Source organism: Martes martes, assembly GCF_963455335.1.
Source record: "Martes martes genome assembly, chromosome: 1".
Classification (NCBI taxonomy): domain Eukaryota; kingdom Metazoa; phylum Chordata; class Mammalia; order Carnivora; family Mustelidae; genus Martes; species Martes martes.
The window spans coordinates 181,341,050-181,363,062 of NC_137888.1; the positions used below are offsets into that span (position 1 = coordinate 181,341,050).

Below are 22,013 nucleotides of genomic sequence, written 5' to 3' on the forward strand. Positions count from 1 at the left end.
ATTTTACAGGAACTGAAACAGTAGGTACCTTGGTGTCAGATGGCTTGGATTTGAATCCTGGCATAGCTGCTTGCTAGCCGAGTGACCTTGGGCAATCACTTCTTCTCTCTATGCCTTACAGTCCTCATCTGTATGTCAGGATATACGTAAATCCTACTGTTCAGTGAACTAATATTTTAAAGTGCTTGACACAGGGCCTGGCACTATGTGTGTGTTTTTTATTTTTATTTATTTGTTTATTTTTTCAATCACGGAAACTCAGTGGCTTCCAATGCCAGTTTTTTTTTTTTTAAGATTTTTATTTATTTACTTGACAAAGAGCTATATATAGAGAGATCACAAGTAGGCATAGAGGCAGGCAGAGAGAGAGAGAGGAGAAAGCAGGCTCTTTGCTGAGCAGGGAGCCCAATGCAGGACTTGATTCCAGGACCCTGGGATCATGACCTGAGTTGCTTAACTGACTTCGCCACCCAGGCACCCCGTGAGTGCTTTTTAAATAAATACAAATAAGGGGGGGTGCCTGGGTGGCTTAGTCGGTTAAGCATCTGCCTTCGGCTCAGGTCGTGACCTCAGGGTCTTGGGACTGAGTCCTGCATTGGGAGTGGGTCCCTGCTCCTTGCTCAGCGGGGACCCTGCTTCTCCCCTTCTCTCTACCCTTCCCCCACCCCCAGCTCATGCTCTCTCTCTTTCTCTTTCAAATAAGTAAAATATTAAAATAAAAAATCCCAAACCTCCAAAAAACAAACAAACAAAAAAACAAGTTTGCGCGAATGCTCACAGATTTGAATTAACCAGAACATTCCAACTATCAACTCTCCTCATGGTTTAGGACTAGTCACACATCCTAATCATATTTGTCTCTCTCATGAATTGAAGGCTGTTAATTGGTTATGTAATGTCTTATTTGATAATTTCTGACTTCATGAAACATTGAAAAAGTAGAAGGAAGAGCTCCCACAAGCCCTTTACTCAGATGCCCCAGTTCCTCACATCATGGTCATTTGGTTTTGAACTCATTCATTCACATTTCTCTCCTCCCTTCCTTTCCTCCTTTCTATTTTTTTTTTTATCCTCAGAATCATTTGAAAATAAGGTGGAGACACTTGTTTCTTTATCCTTAAATATTTTGGGGTGTATTTTTTTAGTAATAAGGACATTCTCTTTCTTATCTACAATATGATCAAAGTCAGGAAACTTTATGTTGATTCAACCCTGTAATTTAATCTGAAAATTATATTTAGAAATTATTAATTGTCCCAATACTGTCCTTTAGAGCTGTGCGTGTGAATATGTGTATGTATGTGTATGCTTGTGTGAATGTATATGTGTGCGTATGCAGTTTATTCTGAGGAAAACTCTGCGTATTGTATTTTTTTCTGGTCCCAAGATCCAGCGTATGGTCACAATTGCATTTCTTTGCCATGTGTCTCTCCTTTATTTGAAACCATTCCTTAGTTTTTTTTTTTTTTTGGGTCTTTCACGACCTTGACACTTTCAAAAGCAATTACGTTTTAGAATGTCCCCTCAAATTTGAGTTAGTCTGATTTTTCATCCTGATTAGAGCTAGCTTTAAGGTTGTTGTGTCTTCCAATTCTAGAGGGAACTGTGGTATTTCATCACTGTAAATTTTTAGACAAAATAGATGAGGAGGGGTTTGATGCTATATTGATTGACACGTGTGCAGTGAGGTGGATATAGGAAAATCAACAAAGATATTCTGTGAGTGCTTATCTACAGCAAGTAAATGACTGTATTCCAAAAGAATAATTCCCTTAGGGGATTCAGCCCACTAATGGTGAGGGCAAATAGATTAAGAGAAAAGAGAGGTAAAACCTCACTATTTCCTTAATAAAAAAAAAAAAATCAAGTGTAGGCAGAATTCTTTCCAGCGTACAATGGAAATAAATTAAACATCACAAGAATGGTCTCCTCTGGCTGGGAACCTCAAAGTGTCTTGGACCAAGAAACATAAATAGGCATTTTGCTCTTCTGTTGGAAAAGAGTGATTGTCTCTGCACAGTACCAACACACCAGGGGAAAGACGAAAAATGCAGCCTGGCATCTAAATGCGGAGTCTTTGAAGTTCATTCTGAGGATGACTGTGCATGTGAAAACATTTGTAATTTTTTTTTTTTTTTTCTTTTTGAGAGAGAGCATGAGTCAGGGATGGTGGTGGTGGGAGGGGCAGAAGGAGAGGGAGAGAGAGACTCCTAAGCAGGCCTCATACCCAGTGTGGATCCCATGTGGGGCTTGATCTCACAACCCCGAGATCACGACCTGAGCTAAAATCAAGAGTCAGATGTTTAACCGACTGAGCTGCCCGGGTGCCCCAGAAAACATTTTTTCCTGAAGTCTAGATATGGGAGCTGTCTTTCATCCTGAATAACTTGAGACTTTTTAAAAAAACAAATGAGTACGGAAGCACATGGATGGAAATCACTGTGCTATGACAGGGAAACAAAAGAGAGAGAAATGAAATGGCCGGAAGCAAATGCTTTTGCTGCTCTGCACAGAATTTTCCATGGCCTTGAATGCACTCAAGTTCAAGAAGTGACAAGAAAGAGTTAATCCTTTTAAGTCAGTGCCTGGGGTATGCCCTGGGAAAATCTGACCGAATGAGTTACTGCTCAGCCTAAAATTAAACTCCTGGCTCCTTCCTTGTCGGGCATAGGAACTATTAGATCACATTTCTTTTCACTGATGGATCCATTTTTTAATGAATTGAAAAAAGAATCCCCAGTGGTTCCTTTTGTGTGAAGAAAACAAGATAAATATTAGCCAGGAAAGGTCATTTTGGTTTCCAATATGTGGGAAGTTCATTATGATGGATTCTGATAAATTATACTGTGTTTTTCTTTCCGATAAGAGAAGGTCACATTGTGCCCTTGGGTGGACATCAGGACAAACATACTTAATAAAGTTGGAGGTAGTGGGAGATGAACATTTGCCAATGTTTTATTTTTTCCCCGAATACCTTGTACTTGTACAGTTACTCAAAGCCACTCCCCTCCTGAGCTACTCACTCAAGGCTGACTCTTTTTCCTCTGGCCCCAAAGGGACGGGTCTGCAAGCCCATTACCTACAGTGTTCTCTGGGCAAACTTGTGTAGTTACCTTCAGGGGAAGATATCTAAAGAAGAGAAAAATCTCAGATGTGCTTTGTGGCAGTTTTGTGATGGGTTCAACGGGATTCTAAAGTAACTAGACCGTGTCGCAAGATCATTTTTATCTCCTATTTGCAACTTTAATATTTATTGATGCACATCGTTGTTTTCCCCCCGATCTCCACCACTGGAGGGATGTTTTAAACTTAGCGGTGTTAAAAACGGTGTGTTTCATGGTCCATTTTTTTTTTTTTCCTTGAGATGTCTTTGGTTTTGGAAGCATCTAAATCCTTCTTGCAAAGATGTTTTTGCTAGTAGAAAAGTCCTTTCAGGTCTGTGCATTAAAGGAGTGTGTCGAATGTCAACTATGGTATTCACAAGCGTTCTTTGTGTGTTGGTGGGATGTTTTCTGTTGGAAAGATGTTTCCTCTCTTCCTCCCGTTAACATTTTTCAGAAAGGAACCTCACTGATTGGTTAGCAACGTCTGCAGGTTTATGTCCCACAAAGCTAAGAATTCAGATCTTCATGCTGGTTTTTCCAGCACTGTGTAGCTTGGGCAAGTGGCAGAACTCTTGGGAAGGGACCATCTCCATTTCTGTTTTCATCCCCTTGTTAATGACATGGGGTGAATGAAATTATGCATCATGAAGGTTGGGGATCCTCTGTCAAGTTTGGAATGCCTTTGCTGCTGAGATAACTTCTACTTTAAAACTATATTCTGTTACCTAATCTGTGACGAGTTCCTGAGTACTGGATTCTGTGTCTTTCCCTCCTCCTTTATTAGGACCCTTTACAAGTGTGGCTGTATCTGGCTCCCTCCCACTGTCCTCAAGCTGCAGGTTTCATGGCAAAAAAACCCAAAAACCAAAAACCAAAAAACAACCATTATTTTGCTCCTGGAAATCTGTATCATTTCAACAGTAACAGGCTAATGACTTCCTGTCCTTGTTTCTTATATAGGTCTTTCCAAACTGAGATAATTATTTGGAACTGCAGAAATTGTTGGCCCTCGCTACAAATGGGAGTTTGGAGTTGCTCTGAAATCCATCTTGAAATAATTGTGCTTGACTGGAACCAAATCTTATGAAGTCACCAAGGTAAAATGATTTTAACAGACACCTAGAGATGGTTTCTTTATGAAGCATTGAGAATTTAGCAAAACGGAGAATCCTAGAGTTGACGATCCTTAATAAAAGGTGTCTTTTTCCATTGAATCTTTGAGTATTTTGGGAATCAAGTTTCTCAAGTTTTAGTTAGTTTCTCCTATTTTGGAAATCATTTCCATTTGCAAAGCAGCATTTTGGCTGTTTAGCAGGGTGAAAGGTAAAATCTAAAGAGACACCAATTTTGTTTTACGTTTGAACAAAACGTTCAAGGGGGAAGAAATCGAAGTGGAAGAATGATGTTAGATGTGGTAGGTCAGAAGTCCTTGACTGGGTGTCTGGATTGTTGACTACAATAAAGAGTGATGGCTGAATCCTGTCCACTCGCCCCCTGGCGTTTCTGCGGGCAGTGATAGCTCTTGTGAAGGAAACACCCGCTCAAGGCACTGCAAGCTCACGCAGGAACCTGGTACGTAGAATTGTTCATGTATGAAGATGGATCAGGGATCATCCCACAGGTTGGAATGGCTGCCCTTAAGACTTCGGGTTTGGGGTTTTTTGTTGGGATCCAACCAAGAAAACGGACCATTCTGATAATGTGGGACAGAGAGAATTGAATTCAGGGAACCCAAATAAAGGGAGAGTCAGAGAGGTCAAACAGAAGATATAGAGGCGGCCCCGAGATGGGGAGCAGTAGGAAGCCACACCGTCCCTGGGGTCAGACAAAGGAAGGAAGTAGTGTTTGCCAGCATGGAGAGGACGGGACCCTCAGTGGGAGCTAGAACCAGAGTCGGTCTCCTGGCAGGAACTGGCACTTTGGAGGAGACATGACCACTCCATACATCTTGCTCAAGTTGGAGAAGGTGGGGAGAAATACCCCATCCTTTTTCTTCCACCCTCCAGGCTCTAGCTACTCTCCCCTGTTGGTTAAATCCAGTTGATTCAGGGGCCTGGAAAATGCAGCTGATGGGAGTGACCTAGGGGAAGGGAAAAGAATGGATCTGAGGACAAAACAGGCCCAGGGGGGACGGGCTTCCTATATGAAACCTCTTCCTATGACATTTTAATGGGCGTGGCACTGTCTCTTATACCCCAGAGGATGGGTCTTCTCTTGAGGATGACCCACAGCTACAAAGTAAATTACACATATTGCACATGGCATCTTCTGTTGAAGATGGATGGTGATGGACGCTGTGATGCAGAAGGATTCATTCCCTCATGGCCCAGAGCCCCCTTCTGGAATGAAAGGATTATTCCCCAGTTGAGGAATGAGGACACAGACAACTGCAGAAGATGACCTACAGCTTCCTTGAATTATTTTCAATTCAAAGAGCCCCCTTGCCTAAAATTAACCATCTTTTTAGGGGCAGCTCATATCCAATGATGGGTTAACATGAAAGGATAAAGCCTTGGCCCCCAGCTTGGAATCGCCAAGAAGGGGCATTTCAGCTTTGGAGCTCTCCACTGGATTATCGGGGGCCTTTTCCTCCTTCTGTCCTGCCTTCTTCCCTCCCTGCTTTCCCCTTCCATAGGTGATATCTCTGGACTGTCCCTGGATAAGCACACCAATTCCCAACCTTGGGACTCAGATCATCTCAAACATACTCCCCAATTTGGTAAAACCCTTCCAGTCAGGTTTAGGTGATATAGGGACTAATAGGGAAACCTAATTTCACTGGTATGTTAGATAGGAGAGGTTAGAGACCATCTGAAAGACGTAGTTCTGAATTGGGAGACTAAATTGTTTGGGACTTTATGGTTAGAGGCAGGAGAGCCAACCCATGAAGCAGAAGAAAAGTATTTAATGATGCTCAGTTGGAGGGTTAAGAATTAAGAAGGCAATAGGGATCTGGGTATCTGGAAATTGGATTAAGAACAAGAAGATGGGATTCAGAACCAGCTTGTGTCTGACAGGTTTATTAGCATGGGGAGAGAGAGCAATGCGTACTTGCGGTTCTCAGCAATGTTGCTCACATCTCAGAAAATGGATGGTGGATACATGGACTGGGCAGTGGGGGGATGCTTGCCCTCAGGTCAATCCAGCAGCAATGGGAGTGACAGCTGAAGAAAAGGACAGTGAGGGAGAGCACATTCCCTTTGGGTTATGTTTTCCTCAGAGCCCATTTTCAGTGATATAAATCTTGAGGTTAACTTGTGTGATTAATCATTTAAACTAATTAGATTGAATACCTAGTTGGACGTTTGTAAACCACGTGTATGGATAAATTTTTGTGATTGGGTTGTCTGCCCATTTTTGGTGGACAGAGTTCTAAGATGGCCCCTAAGACTTGTACCCTTTTGTGTGTACGACCTGGGTTATTTCCTCCTTTAGAGTGTGGGCACATTTGTGAATATGATGGGGGTTCCCTCCTGTGGTTAGGTTATGGTTATATGACCAAGATGAAGGGATTTTGTCAATGTAATTATGGTCTCAAATATATTGATGTTGAATTAATGAAAAGGGAGATTATCCTGGATAGGATTGACCTGACCAGGTGAGCTCTAGTGAAGGACTCCGCCTTTCCTGGAAGAGGAGATTCAGACTGAAGCAGCCTGAGGAGGGTCCACATATGTGGTCAAGTTCAGGATGCCATCTCTCAAAGAGCTGAGAGCAGGTCCTGGCTGATAGCAAGAACATAGGACCTCGTTTATATGGGCCTATGGAAATGGATTTTGCCAGTAGTGTGCAGGTGGTTAGAAGCCATTCTTTCCCCAGTTGAGCCTCCAGATGAGGACACGCCCAGATGACATTTTGATTTCAGTCCTGTGAGTCCCTGAGCAGAGGACTTGGCTAGAATGTGCCAGACTTCTGACTTAAGGAAACAGAAACTGTGGAAACCATTTCCATATCGTTTCAACTGCTGAGTTGGGCAGTTTATTTGTTAAGTCGGAAGAGAAATGAATACCCCATTCATCTGATTCCTTCAAATGCTCTGTTTGGGGGCCACTAAGTTTGCTGCAAACTGGAAGCCAAGATGCCTTATGCAGCCTGAAAATGTGTTTTACTTGGTCTATTTTGCACTCTGTTTTAAAAATAAAACAAATGGAATTAGTTGCCAACATGTGAACTGGGAAGATTGTATAGCAGAGTCCAATTTCTCTTGAGAAGTTAGTCCTAGGATCCCTGGGCTCACATTTCTGCACTACAGTGACAGGCTGGGGTGGTGACAACTGCCCCCAGGTGGGTCTCCAGGGTGGGCCTCCACAGTCCCTGCCATTCACCAGTGCCTTAGGTCCTGCCAGCTTACTCATTCACTTGTGGGCATTTGAATTTTTGACCTTTTGGGAAGAGACTTTGTGACAATTGATCAATAACTAATATTGGAGTTAACAACTGGAATTTTAAAGACATTGTGGGTGGGACAGAGCACTTCATCCACAAAGTCAGTGAATGCAGAATTTTGAAACTACATGTTTTCCCTAATTAGTAATAAATTAATAATCAGTTCCCTGAAATGACAATATAATTAATGACAGCTGATCCTTGAACAACACAAGGGTTGGGGAAGTTGACTTCCCAAAAACTTAGCCACTCAGAGCCTACTGTTGACTGGAAGTCTAACCAATAACATGAACAGTCAGTTAACACGTATTTTATATATTATAATCTGTTACCTACTGTATTCTTGCATTAAAGTAAGCTAGAGAAAAGAAAACGCTATTTTAAAAAATCGTAAGAGGGACGCCTGGATGGTACAGTTTGTTAAGTGTCTGACTCTTGGTTTTGGCTCGGGTCCTGATCGCAGGGTTGTAGGATCGAGCCCCGAGTCCGGCTCCATGCTCAGCACTGGGTCTGCTTGGGACTGTCTCTCTCTCTGCCTCATGGCCTCAAATGAATAAATTAAAAAAAAAATCCTAAGAAAGAAAATACATTTATAATACCGCAATGTATGGCAGAAACTCCATGTGTAAGTGGACCCACACAGTTCAAACCTGTTGTTCAAGGGGCAGCTGTGCTCGTACCGAAGCTCACGTAGACCCACCTATTTTCTTTGCCACTTTTGGAACTGCTCCTGGGGTGTCTATCTCCCGCGTGTACAAGGTGAAGTTGGGGAGACAGAGGGTGGTGCTTTGAGAAATTAAAGCACCTGCAGGGCGTTTCAAGCAGAGAGACCTGATGTTCCCATGTCAGTTTGGAATGCTCAGGATTTCCAAGGCCAAGGGCAAAGAGAAGCCAAGACTTTGTGTCTCCTTGAATGCGGATTTGTTCAAATATGATCTTAGAACCTTGTCTTGCCCTGGCTGCTTCAAAGGCAGACTGAGTCTCACATCAATGAACGGAACGATACCTCTCAACAAGACCTATTTGACTACGTTGCGAGAGGCCAAGAGAGAAGGGTAGGGGTAGAACCTGTTCTCTGGAGTATGATTTGGGTGCTAGGTCCCCAAGGCTGTGCTTTCTCTCAAGCACAGTCTCAGGGTTCTGGTCGAGATGCTGCTGGTCTCTGGTTGAGACCCTTCCTTCCAGAACTTCAGGAGCTCTGCCTCTAGTGGGGCAAACTGGACTCCAACCAGTGTTTTATACATGGCATATATATGTATGCATGTGTGTGTGTGTATAAATAATAAATATAAATATAAATATAAATATAAATATAAATATACGGGGTTCCCTTGACCCGATGCGGTGAATGATATCATAGACACCACGATACCTGTGCCAGGCAGAACCTAATGTCACTGGAGTTTCAGATGCCAAACTCTCTGTCCCACTTTGTTTGAAAAAGTTAATTAAAAAAAAAAATAACAAACAAAAGTTAATCTAGTTCTAATTTCCCTAAAATGTCAAAAACAGGAGGAAATTAGTGAAGATGTCAACTATCCTTCAATTACAATAAGAAGAAAATTGAGGGGAGAATGCATTTTTCTTAAAAGATTTTATTTATTTATTAGAGAGAGAGAAGGGGGCAGAAGGAGAGAGAGTATCTCAAAACAGACTCTTCACTGAGCACAGAGCCTGACTCGGGGTACGATCTCATGACTCTGAGTTCATGACCTGAGCTGAAGTCAAGAGTTGGATTCTTAACTGACTGAGCCACACCCAGGCACCCTGAAAATGCTTTTTTGATATTTTCCTTTTGGGTTTGTTTGAGAATAGTAGACTATACATACATACACATTTGTGAACCAAATTAGACAATTCAGTTGTCTAAGCAACTGTTTTGATACTGTCCATCTGCATGAAGTGAAGTTTATTTATCTTCACTGTATAGAGATGTAATTGACACATAACATTGTGTATGTTTCAGGTATACAATGCTGATTTGATACATATATAAATTGCAAAATGATCATAATATTATCTACCACCTCCATCCTGTCCATAATTACCATTTCTTTTTTGTGGTGAGAACATTTAAGATTGACTCTTAGCAACATTCAAGGATATGATAAAGAGTTATTAGCTATAATCACCGTGCTGTACCTGAAAATTTGTACCTTTTGGTCAATATCTCCCCATTTTTCTCACCTCCCAACCTTTGCTAACTATCGCTCTACTTGGTTTCTCTGAGTTTGTCTTTTTCAGATTTCCCATATAAGTGGGATCCAACAGTATTTGTCTTTCTCCATCTTATTTCCTTTAGTGTAATACCCTCAAAGTCCATCTGAATTGTTGCAAACAACAGGATTTCCTTTTTTTCTCATGGTCGAATAGTATTCCGTTGTGTATACATACCACATCTTTATGTGTTCATCTGTCGACAACCATAAGAAATTAAGTTTATGTTACATTCACCTATACTTGCCCACGTTCCCACCAAACTTTGGGACTGAAAATCATTTATTAATACACACTCAGAGAAACCAGGAGAAAAGTCTCAGGCTGAGTGTGACCGTTTCTGTGGTTTCTCTGAGATGCAGAAACCATATCTATTTTATCTGAAGCCAGCTCTTCGTGTGTGGCTTTCTAATTTCATGATATAAAATAGTATGTTACCCCCACGTTCTATGAGGAAAAGTCAGGCTACACAGTGGGGCTTCATAAATAGACTTCTCACTGAAGCATGTTGCTAACTTGGAAAACTGGTAATTATAAGAAGCGTTCATTGGAAATTGAGTTAACGCACAGTGGGAGTCAGGTTTGATTTGCCTTCAGTGTCCTTGGGGGAAAAGCAGTCCGGCGCTGAGCACCTCTCACTTGCTGTTTTCTTCCAGTTTCCCCCAGGTCGTGCTTGCGTGTTTGCCCCAGAGCCTCACCTCCCTGAGCTCACTGACTCGTGTCTTGCTTTCTCTCCAGGATGAGAGTCTATGCTAGGTCAGTGTTGCTGTCACACTGGCTCTTTCTGGCCTATGTGTTAATGGTGTGCTGTAAGCTGATGTCCGCCTCGAGCCAGCACCTCCGGGGACACGCAGGTAAGCCCTTTAAGCTCATTATGCACCACTGAGATCAATTAATAAAACCCTTTCAAACGTCAGCGTCCACATTTTAGACACAGGTAATTGACAAGAGCTTTTGATGGTGTGTAAATAATGCGAGTGAACCTGAGATACACCAGGGCGATGCTGTTCAATGGTTTGGTGCTGAAAGAGTGTTCTAGACATTTTTAAAGCATGGTTCCCAGGTGTTTTCCCCTCCTTTTCCTTTCCTGAGTACATTTCCATTCTTAGAGTGATTTTTCTCCAAGAATCCTGAACATCCAGCCTCCCTTTCTTTGCGTATGTGTTACTCCTGTAGGTTCCTCTGAAGGCAGGACATCTTTACTGGTAAACTGAAACACTTCCAGGGCTAGAGTGAAGCTGTCAGATAATCTAAGACCACTTGGTGGAGAAAAGATGGTGAATGATTTAAAAAAACAAAGAAGAAAGAAAAGGAAAAAAGCAACGGTAGCTTTTGCATGGAACCTAAAATAAAATGTGTCTAAAGTTTTAGAGAATCATTCCTGTAATTTCTCATGAGACCCTTGTGTCCACTTCGCTTATTTCTAAAAAAGTTGAAAATAATCACTTGAGTCTCTGTGTGTGCAGGTGCATGTGTATGTGCGTTTCTGCCCATCCCCCCCTCTCCTTGTTACATCTACATTTAAAGTGATACAGACTTGGAAACTCCCCAGTGCAATGTGTTTTCCTGAGCCATTTGTATTTGTTTGTAGACTCATTGCCAAATAATTAATTTGCCGTCATTGCGTTAGTAATTTGAAGTGTGGCAATGCCAGGCTTTCTCGGACCGCTTAGTGAAAAAGTGAGTCTCAGACTCTCAAACAGATAGAATCGTAAATTCTGCCTCCCACGGGTCTAATGTATCAAGTTTGTCAGATATCCTTACCCTCAGACATATACCAGGCCATGCTTTCCACTGAGTTATTCTGTTATTTTAAGGTTAAGACAGGATATTAGGCTTACCATGATTTAAAAAAATCTCTCACGGTTCATTTTTTCCCGCCTCCAGTGAGAGTTCAGAGAAGACGAGAAAAATAATTGAAATTTTAATGAATCAGCATAAAATCAATACCATTTGGCTGCTGTGAAGTGCCTACAGCTAGTTGGTCATTGCACTGTGTATCTTTTGATGAGCTTGTTCTGAAGGATAGAGTGTTTGAAGTCATTATTAGTCTTATCTATTTAATTCATATCTCTTTTCTTGGGTGGAGGCTGAGAGTCTGGGTAGCAATCAGGCAGAACATTTCAGTGAGGCGCGTTATCAAGAGCAGATTTCCAGACATCCCAGGAACTCGGCTTGAGAGATTGTGTTGAAAAGGGATTAGAAGTTGAAGGAAACAGGACAGGACTGAACCTTCAATTTTTATCCATGCGGCAATCCTCATTTCTTTGAATTTAGAAAAAGGCACAAGCATAGGGATAAATCTAAATTAAGATTAGAATTATGTGCACAAGAAATACGGACAATATCTTCTCTATAAGCCAAGACTCAACAGCCATCAGGACAGCGAGAAGTCAGAGCAAAGCCTTGGCAAATCATGCTCAAGGAATGAAATTTTCAGCCCTAGAATTCCTAGCTGATTTTATTTGGATTCCCAGCACATGTCCTTTGGCTTTTAGGGGATTCCTCCTGCTTTCATCTTTGGGATTTAAATCTTTCTCACCCCTTGTCTGAACAACCATCAAAGGAGACAGGACTGGTTCCTCCCTGCAGGGGGCTCGGTGTTCTCATTGTCTTACTGCGTGCACACATGAGTGCATGTGTATGATATACGTGATATAAAAAGATTTATTACAAAGTATTGGTTCACACAGCTGTGTCGGCTGAGAAGTCTCATGATCTGCGGTCTGCGAGCTGGAGACCTGGGAAAGTCAGTGATGTGGTTTGAAGGTCTGATAACCAGAGAGCCCGGGTGTATTCTAGTCCAGGTCTGAAGGGCTGAGCACCAGGAACAGAGAAGGCACCAGAAGACTGATGTCCCAGCTCAACAGTCTGGCAAAGAACCAAGTCAGCTTTTTCCCACCTTTTTGTGCCATACAGACACACCTAGAAATAATGTTCAATCAAATATCTGGGCATCCCATGGGCCTGTCAAGCTGACACATAAAATTAATCATCACAGCTGTCCTTCCAGGAAAAAAGAATGCTTCCCCTAGTATGTGTGTATACACTTACCTATCACTATGCCCCTGTTTTTTTTGTTTTTTTTTTTTCCCATTTGACGATAGAGTTTATAAATCTTTTCATTTGAGTGCTTACAGATCTATCACTTTGTGTAACACCGCATTGTCCTCTATGGTAAGGACGTGCCATACATGATTTGATCCCTCCCCATTTTTGTGGACACTTGACTTGTTACCGTATTTATACAAATATATATGTTCCGACTTCAGGTGAATTCCTAGTAGCGAGATCTTGAGTTAAAGTGCATGCACATGTATTAGCGAGAGTAGCCCGACTGCTGTAACCAACAGACCAAATACAACAATGGCTCAGCAAATGGAGGTCTGTTTCTTGTTCCTGAGTCCTTGTGGTCGGGGGCAAATATATCCTCTCGAGGATCCTCTTGTATTGCAGTCTTTCTGGAACCCGCGGTGGTTGGAAGTACTAACATTTTCAACCTGTGGCTGCCAAGGTTGTCCTAGACGGGCCACCATTCCAGCAGGCTGCAAGGGGAAAGTTCCAGCAGGCTGCAAAGGGAAATGCGCTGGAGGGTTCAGCTGGCAGGTGTTAATGAGCCACCGCAAGTGTGGGCGGGGTCTCGTGCGCTGCGCTGCCATTGGCTGGAGCCCAAGCTCATAAGCGCATCTCAGGGCGGGGCATCGGGAGAACGTTGGCCGCAGGCCCAGGGGCACGAGGAGACTCGGAGTGCTGGTGAGTCACCTGCAGCTTCCGATGCAGCGCGTTCACAGTTTAATCGTGCCATAGCGACCTTCCAGACTTGTGGACTATACTTCCACCCACAGTCACACTGCAGTAACGCCCATTTCCCTGTTCCTTTTTCAACTCCTGGTATTAGCAAGTTTTGTTTTTGTGCCCATCTAGTAATGAAAATGTGTCCGTTGTATGGCCTTGTATCTCTTTCTGACCGATGACGCCCTTAATGTGCTGGTGGGCTATTTGTTTTTGTTTAAGCTATTGAGTTTTTTTCCTTTTTCTTTAAAAGATTTTATTTATTTATTTTGGTATTTTTTTTATGGACCATATCTTCTTTTTTTAATTTTAATTTTTTTATAAACATAAAACGTATTTTAGCTCCAGGGGTACAGGTCTGTGAATCGCTAGGTTTACACACTTTATGGCACTCACCATAGCACATACCCTCCCCAATGTCCATAACCCCATTTTTTTTTAAAGATTTTATTTATTTATTTGACAGAGTGATCACAAGTACACAGAGAGGCAGGCGCCCCTGAGCTGTTGCATGTTTTAATCCACTTTTCTGTTGGCTCTAGATTGTTTACTCGATGATGGGCAAAAGGGTTTTGCAGATTGAGGACGTTGGAGCACTTAGACCATCCCTTTCCTCATTCCGTCCCACTTCCCTGCGTCCCTCCCATTGTAGTGATGCTTGGGGGTGGGGTGTGTGTGTGTGTGTGTGTGAGAGAGAGAGAGAGAGAGAGAGAGAGATGCGGAGAGGGTTGAGGACTGCTATAAATGTTCACTAATGACCTTCAGGGGAAGGAAGTTTAGGATCCTTGCAGTGGCCATGTGGTTTTCTTCCTAGTATAGAGCTCAGCTGGTGGAAAACTCAGGGTCGGAATCAATGGAAGGTGGGGGAGGCTGTCTATACCGAGTTGCTGAGAAACTGGGCAGGTTTTACTCCACTGTGGGGGTACCCAACGCAGCTCCAGGGCAAGCTGCTGAGGGTTAACTGCAGAAGACTCTGCGTCTGTGTCCAAAAGGCCTCCTGTCACTGTCCCAAGGGCTTTGTGGCTTGTGCTGGCCAATTAAGGGAGCTGTGGCCCCAGGAATCCCTGGTTAGACGAGAGTGGCTTGTTGATGGTTGGGTATCAACAAGGAGAGATTTCACAAGGGCTCGCCAAGATAAAGGGGAGGAAGGTGGGACTTATCTTCAGTTTTGAAAGATGAGGTACTAGGTGTGGCTTGAAGTTTTCATTTTAGTTCAAGCATTAAAAAACCAAACCTAATGAGACTCCACCGAATTTTCACAGGATAAGTGGTGGGAGTCTTTCTTTCTTTCTTTTTTTTTTTTTATTTACTTATTTGACAGACAGAGATCACAAGGAGGCAGAGAGGCAGAGAGAGAGATGAGGAAGCAGGCTCCCTGCTGAGCAGAGAGCCCGATGCGGGGCTCGATCCCAGGACCCCGGGATCATGACCAGAGCCAAGGCAGAGGCTTTAACCCACTGAGCCACCCAGGCGCCCCGTGGAAGTCTTTCTTTAAGGCAAATGGCCTTCATAAGCTTCTGTAAGAGTCCAGAAGTGGTATTTTTAAGGAATTAGAAAACACAAAAGACCACCTGTGTGTGTGTGTGGTTTTTTGTTTTTTTGGTTTTTTTTTTTTTTTGAACTTGAGGTAATGGTTGAGTGTGAGACGATGCGGGTTTTTGTAGCCTCAAGCTATAGAAAAGGTGAAGGGGACAGTTGATAGGTCAGTTTCTTTTGAAAGGAAACAGGAGTTAAATCTTATTTCTTCCCCTAGCAATTTGTCCTTTGGTTCTTTTTGTTTGCTTTGTTTTCTGCAGTAAGCAGCACCGTTTCCCCGCAAGAGGGCAGCAAATGTAACGCGGTGGAAAGACGCAGGCTGTTTCAGAAACTCGAGAATCCTGTGGAATTAATCCTGTGGGGATCTTTGCAGAAATTTCATCTGATGTAGGCATGAGGAGTTTGGGACAGTAAGCACCCCCACATACTTGAGATTTAGTCCTAAGGAATAACGGGACACTTCAAAAAATTAACAATTTCCCCTTTGAAGACAGAACCAGAGCTTGTCTCCTGATGTAACGGAGAGACAGGAACTTCGATGCTGCTGGTTTGCAAATTCATTCCAGTGGTTCTCTTTCCCCAAGGGAGCTTTAAGTAGGACCTGGTTGGGGGTGTGTAAATTGCACAGAAATGCTGTGCTGCTTAGCTACTATTTAATATCTGTTTCGGTGTAAGCCTCCTATGTAGTATACTCTGTCCAGTTGGACAAAGAACCTGAAAAATCGAAGCGCACCTGGGAATGAAGAAAGGAATCAAGTGGTTGGGCTCTGGAGTCAAATAGAATCCTGATTCTGCACATCTGGCTGTGTGACTTTGTCCAGGCTACTTAACCTCTCTGAACCTGCATCATCGTCTGTGAAAATGAAATGATCTACTTGTTTCCCTTATGAGGTTATTAGGATGACTAAGACAAAGTAGGCGGATGGATTAGCATGGTAAACATTCCATAAATAGTAGCTATTTATATATTTAGAGGCATCCAGAAGGAGAGGGAGTCTGGAAATGTTCATCTTTGAGAACAGTTGAGGGCTGTGGGTAGGTGCAGGGAGATAGATCAATGCCAGGAGAGGTTGAAGCTTTATCGTGTATAAGAGACAAAGGCTTGTTTTTCATTGTTCAAAAGGCGGACTGTAATGAAGAGCATTGCTTTATGAAGACTGATGTTTCAGCTCAACCCCAGGCAAGAAGGAGAAAAGGAATATCTAACAAATAAGGCCTCAACAAGCTGGGGATCGAGTGACCTGGAGGTGTGGGAAGCTGGGTGGGTGCCAAGAATTGTGACAGGTCTGAGATTTCCCCTTGCTTGCCAGCTAATGAGCTAGCCAGTCACAGTTGGCGGGGTGTTGGTGGGAGACTGGATGTGTCCGCGGTCAGAAGTAGGGGATTTAATTGTTTATGGCACAATGAGTTGTACAAGCTCCATGTTTGGTTATCCTTTTCTTCTTGGGCGGACTATCAAGCCAAGTTGGGACTCAGTCTCTTGTTCTGTAAAGTGGGGACAATGAAAGAGAGAGTCGTGTTAGGTTTGTAAGTAGCTGTCCATCACAAGCACACCCAGTTGGATTGTGCTTTGTTTTATTGTGCTCCATAAGACTGGGTTTTGTTGTTGTTGTTTGTTTGTTTTTTAACAAACAGAAGGCCTGTGGCAACCTTGTGTCCAGCAAGCCTACAGGTGCCATTTTTTTGCAATAGCATTGGCTCACCTCGTGTCCCTGAATTCCATTTAGGTAATCCTCGAAACATTTCAAACTTTGCCATGGCTGTATTTGCTATGGGATCTGTGATCAATCAGTGATGGGAACTCTGCGAGCTCAGATGGTGGTTAGCATTTTTTGTGGTAAAGTATTTTTAAATTAAAGTATGGACATTGTTGTTGTAGTTGTTTTTGACATAACTGTAGTTCACAATAGACCACAGTATATTGTTCACATGATTTTTCCATGCACTGGAAAACAAAATCCACTGTCTGGATTATGATGTTGACCTCCTTGCCATGCTCTGGAACTGCCCCTGCAGGTGTCTCCAAGCCGTGCCTGTGTTTCTGTCTGGAAACTGCTAAGAATTATGTTGACATAGGTAGTGTTCAAAACATGTTAGCCATCTTTATTGAAACTTGCCTTCTCCTTTGGAATGTATTCTATTTCGTAGATATCCGTACTGTTGAAATTTATGGTAACCTAGGTTTCCTGTTTTCTATATTATAAATGATGAATATTTGAATAGTGGAATTGCATGCTTTGGTGTGTTAGGGAGCTAGACTATCCTGTCCTCTCAAGGTCCTTCTGGCTGGACTAAGAGTTAAACTGACATGAGACAGATAAACAGGAGAAAAATTGAACTTAATAGGCTTTGTATGGGGAAGCCATACCAACGTGGAAATTACAAAGACAGGCAGAGTGAGATATATATGTCATTGTGAACTAAAGAGAGGGAGTAAGGGTTTGCGTCTTCAAAGAAAGAAATGCAATCTTCAGGAAGAACGAAACAGTAAATGTTCAGTAAACAGGTGTTTTCTGGGCCACTTAGGAATAGTGGGACATAGAGGATTTTCATGGAACAGGCTTCGCTATTCTCCCTGTGCACCCGACCCAGTTCACATGATAATGTAGTTACCTCTGATGATAGCTCTCTTCCTCAGTCAGATCTTCTATCAAAACCCTTTAGACAGTTGTCAGGGGAGGTAAAGAGCTTTCCCTGAATCTACTGGGTCTTGATTGCTTTTAACTCAAAATAACCTTTATGAGAAAGTAGCCCCTACAGGTGCCTTGTGTTATTTTTAACTTAGGATAAATTGAAGAGTAGTAGTTAGGATAAATTGAAGAGTAGTAACTTGCATCCAAGTTTGGGCTCATGTTTCTGGCCCCTATAATGGCTGAAATTTTATAGGAACCCTGCAGATACCTTTGATTGGATTGACTATTTTAGCCTAATTTTCCATGAGAAATCTTTCTTTCCAAGGTTAACAGTTGAGTGGGGAATGTAATTTATAGTACAGGATTTTTTTGGTGAGGCTCAAGTGCAATTTGTTACTGGTGAACACTGCAAATAATAAAGCTGGGCACGTAAGCTGCTATTTCTTACTTTGCAGGCTAAGATGAATTGTAGTTAAAACAGATTTTGAAAAATGACTTGCTTGTATTGCCTGGGTTCTGACACTAGGGGGCAGGCAATGCTTAGAAGAGCTCAATAGCAAAAAGCAAGCCTGGTCTAATGCCGCGTGGTCCAGTAGAGATATGAGAGCCACATAGGTAATTTCCCATGATCTATAACCACGTAAAAAAATTTGAAGTTAATTTAGTATTAATACATTTTATGTAACCTGCATCCAAAATATTATTTCTACCTATGGCCCTAGCCACATTTCAAGTGCTCAAGGGCCACACGTGCCTGGAGGTTACTATAATAAACAGCGCATGCTTATGAGTCCTTTCTGAAAGATGAGGAATAGAAGTTATTTGCGTTTTCATGGGTCAATCATAGGGCACAATGTTTCATCTCCTTTTATTTCGGTTAATTTTTTTTTATGTTTTATTTAGTTCTCCCCCCACCCTCCGAATGTCTACTCCTAGATTTATGGAAAATGCCAGGTAAGTGGGGTTTGTAACCTTAAGTCATAAAGACTGGGGAAGATCGTTCCGTTTCTTCATCACTGCCTGTGCAATCGTTCTTTATAAGAGCTCTTTATAAGATCGTTCTCTTTTAGGAAGAGAGAAGCGTCAAAATAATTTGAAATAGTGTGTGTGTGTGTGTGTGTGTGTGTGTGTTGGCTCCAGCCTGAAGGTCTTGAAGTTCCTCCCTGGACAGCTTATTTTGGCCAATAATGGGCATTTTCCCACCTGAGTGCAATCCAGTGATACAGTTTTAATACGTTTCCTTCCATAATTATTCTTGTCTGTCTTCCTCCTGCTGCACACCCAGTGAATGGGTGAATGGTTCCTTGTTAACTGTATAGATCTATCTCTGTGTAAGCCACTCCCTAGGATTATCCTCTATTTTATAAACAAGAAACAGGACTGCGGGGTGGTCAAAAAACCTCTGTTTTGGTGGCAATTGAAAAGGGCATCTACATGATGATGTCTACTTAATTCTCTCTCTGGGGAGATTTTACATGATAAAGCACAGCGCCTTCATTGCAACTTTGTCCCATCTGAATCTTGCTTGCAAGGTGGAGCCCAGGCCACAGTATTATTGAATAGCTGCCTGCGGCCAAAGATGAGAACCACTGATTCAGAAGGGGGGGAAAAAGAAATTTGATTCTCGCTCTTACCAAACTATAGCTTGATCCAGGGGTGTTGAGTCTCTCTTTTAGTGTTTGTGGGCCACAGTTTGGCTGGGAGAGGTCTAGATCTCTTTTCCCCTTATAAAGTTGCCCTCCATCTCCACTTCTTGAAAGGACTGTGAAAAAAGACTCATTTTGCATTGGCCTGGTCATTCCTGAATGCTAAAAGGCTCTAGCTTTAACGATTCCATTGACCTCTCTTGGACGCTACATTATTTTTCTCCAGTGCCATCTTCATGGGCTTTTCATAATCTTGGCATTTAAGAAGAAGGGAAAGGAACAGAGGACACGAGGTGTTAATATTCGGCTTCTTATCTCCTTGGCTCGAAGTTCAAGTCCCAGTGCTGTTGGCAAGGTCATCTCTGCAAAATATCTGACAAAGGAGCCAGATTCACATCCTTTTTCGAGGGAAAGAAGGGTTGTTTCACTGACCCTAGAGTAAAGAATTTCTGTTCCTTAAATGAGCTTGAGCCTTCCTACTCCGCAGAGCGGGATTCTTCTGCTGCCCCTTTCTCAGTCTTTGAGGCAAGGTAGGGAGAGAGCGACCTTTGAACCGTTCTCTGGGTAGTTAGGAGAACATTTTCCTTACCCTTGAGAAGAAAGTTCCTCTTTGTTCTTTCAAGCCATGCACTTAAACTCATTTAAACAAAGCCTACAATTTGGGGTTTAAAAAGCTATGGGTCAGTATCTCATCTGGATGTCAGTGGTATCTAAGGAAATCAGAATCTTTTATCCCAGATAAGGAAAATGAAATCACTGGTAAAAAGAATCAGGAGGGGTGGCAAGGGGGCAGGAAGAAAAAGGAGGTTTTGTGTTTTTCTAGGTGGGGCTTGGATGCGTGAAATATTGTGGCCCAGATGGTAGTCTCAGAATAGCACTCTGGAGATAATGTTATCGAAGAGATGTTCGGAAAACTGCTAGAAAGAATTAATTGATTATGAGAAGACTGTGTGTATGTATAGAGCTAAAAAACAGTTTCATTTCTAATGCCATGTGCCACCAGTGCTTATGTTTTTGGGAATGTCTGGAAGCAGATGAGAACCGTAACCAATTTAAACAGGGCGAGGAGAGCCTCAAGGCAGTGGCATTTCCTCCTGGGTTGTGCGGTCCTGTTTCTTCCCTGTTTGGTGTGAGTTTTGGGGTCCCAAATTCAGAAGGGAAAATAATGGAGAACTTTGTTTTAGGAAAAAGATACTATGAGCATCAGTGTTGCTAGAATCAGGTAGCTTTTCTGTGGTTCATCCCTGATTTTTGCCTAGGTACCTGCTAAAGGTCTAGAAATAAATACCTGAAGTGGGGGGGTGGGAGACTTGGATAACCTGACCTTGGTGGTGGGTGAAGGAGAACAAAGTTGAGGTGTGTGTCTTCTTCCTCCACATCAAACGTAGTCACTGACTTGGTACTTTGGAAAGCATTTGCAAGGGATGGTGGAAGGCTCTTCTTTCAAGAGGAGCTTTGAAAGCCTGGGTGAATTTGAGCCAGGGAAATGAACATGGTTCTGTTTTCAGGCTCCTTCATCAAATGTCCTGTGGTCTCCTCTTAGAGACTTCCAAGGAAGTGTGGACCAGTGGAGGATTGTGATTTCCAAGTGACGATATTACTTACACCTGCTTGAGCTGTTGCTGGCCAGTCCTATCCTATAGGAAATAATGCCTATATGTAAAGAGAGAGAACAGCAATCAACAATTATGATTTTTCTAGTTAGTGTACTTTTAGGGCCTAGAAATTTGAAATATCCACAGAATGGCTAGATGAGCAATTTAGTTGCCAGGGTGTGTGTGTGTGTGTGCATACGTGTGTACGTGTATGTGCATGCACTTGCAAGTCTCTCTGCTCCTGAAGAAAAACTCAGGTGTTTGATCTCTCTAGGTGGGAACAAGATGGCTATTAAGCTGTCTTTTCTACCCTGGGTTGTGCTGATGTTGAATTGGTTTTCCAGTGAGTCTCACTTGCAACTCTTGGGTGTGTGACACACCAGAACCTGGATTATTTTTCTTACGTCATTGAAACCTTAATTTGAACCCCATTAATTTTAGAATTGGTGATGCTCCTGAAATGATAGGGCTGACATTTACCCATGTGCTGTCCATGAAAAGACTTTTGCTAAGCAAATAAATAGTGTAAATATTTGCCGGGGTTAAAGATCTATATATCTTTGCTTGGGAGCTATTTAAGTTATCTTAAAAAATCATCAAGTGCTTTGGAAGCATTTATTTAACATGAAATCAAAATGCTTGTGCCTTTGCTTTGTAAAGTTCTAGCTATGGAAGTTACTGAGTAAGAAAGTTATTCATTCTCTGTGAGCCTCAGTTCCTTTTTCCTGGAAATGGGTGTAACAACGTCTCATATTTCAAAGTGTTATTGTGAGGTTTATTAATTTATTTTTTAAAGATTTTATTTATTTGACAGAGAGAGGGAGATTGTAAGTAGGCAGAGAGAGCAGGGGCTCTCTGCTCAGAAGGGAGCCTGATGTGGGGCTCAATCCCAGGACCCTGACACCATGACCTGAACCGAAGACAGAGGCTTAACCCACTGAACCACCCAGGCACCCCTGTTGTGAAGTTTAAATGGAATAGTTGATAGAGTTTTGACATTACATTTAGAACATAAGGCATTTATTTTAATTTTACTTATTTTTCACAGCTTTATTGAGGTGTATCTGACATAGAGTGAATGGAACTTATTTAAAAAGAGTACAG

General features: G+C 42.3%; 1 protein-coding gene across 1 annotated transcript in view; it reads left to right on the plus strand.

The window, feature by feature from the left end:
• Positions 1-4,122: 4,122 nt before the first annotated feature.
• Positions 4,123-22,013, plus strand: part of TAFA4 (TAFA chemokine like family member 4) — a gene marked incomplete at its 3' end in the record, with an annotated part of 116,148 nt that continues 98,257 nt past the window's right edge. The window contains exons 1-2 of the mRNA XM_080812866.1: positions 4,123-4,201; positions 10,446-10,561. Coding sequence (XP_080668992.1) covers positions 4,188-4,201; positions 10,446-10,561 — 130 coding nt within the window. The 5' untranslated portion in view covers positions 4,123-4,187. The remainder of the gene's footprint in view (positions 4,202-10,445; positions 10,562-22,013) is intronic.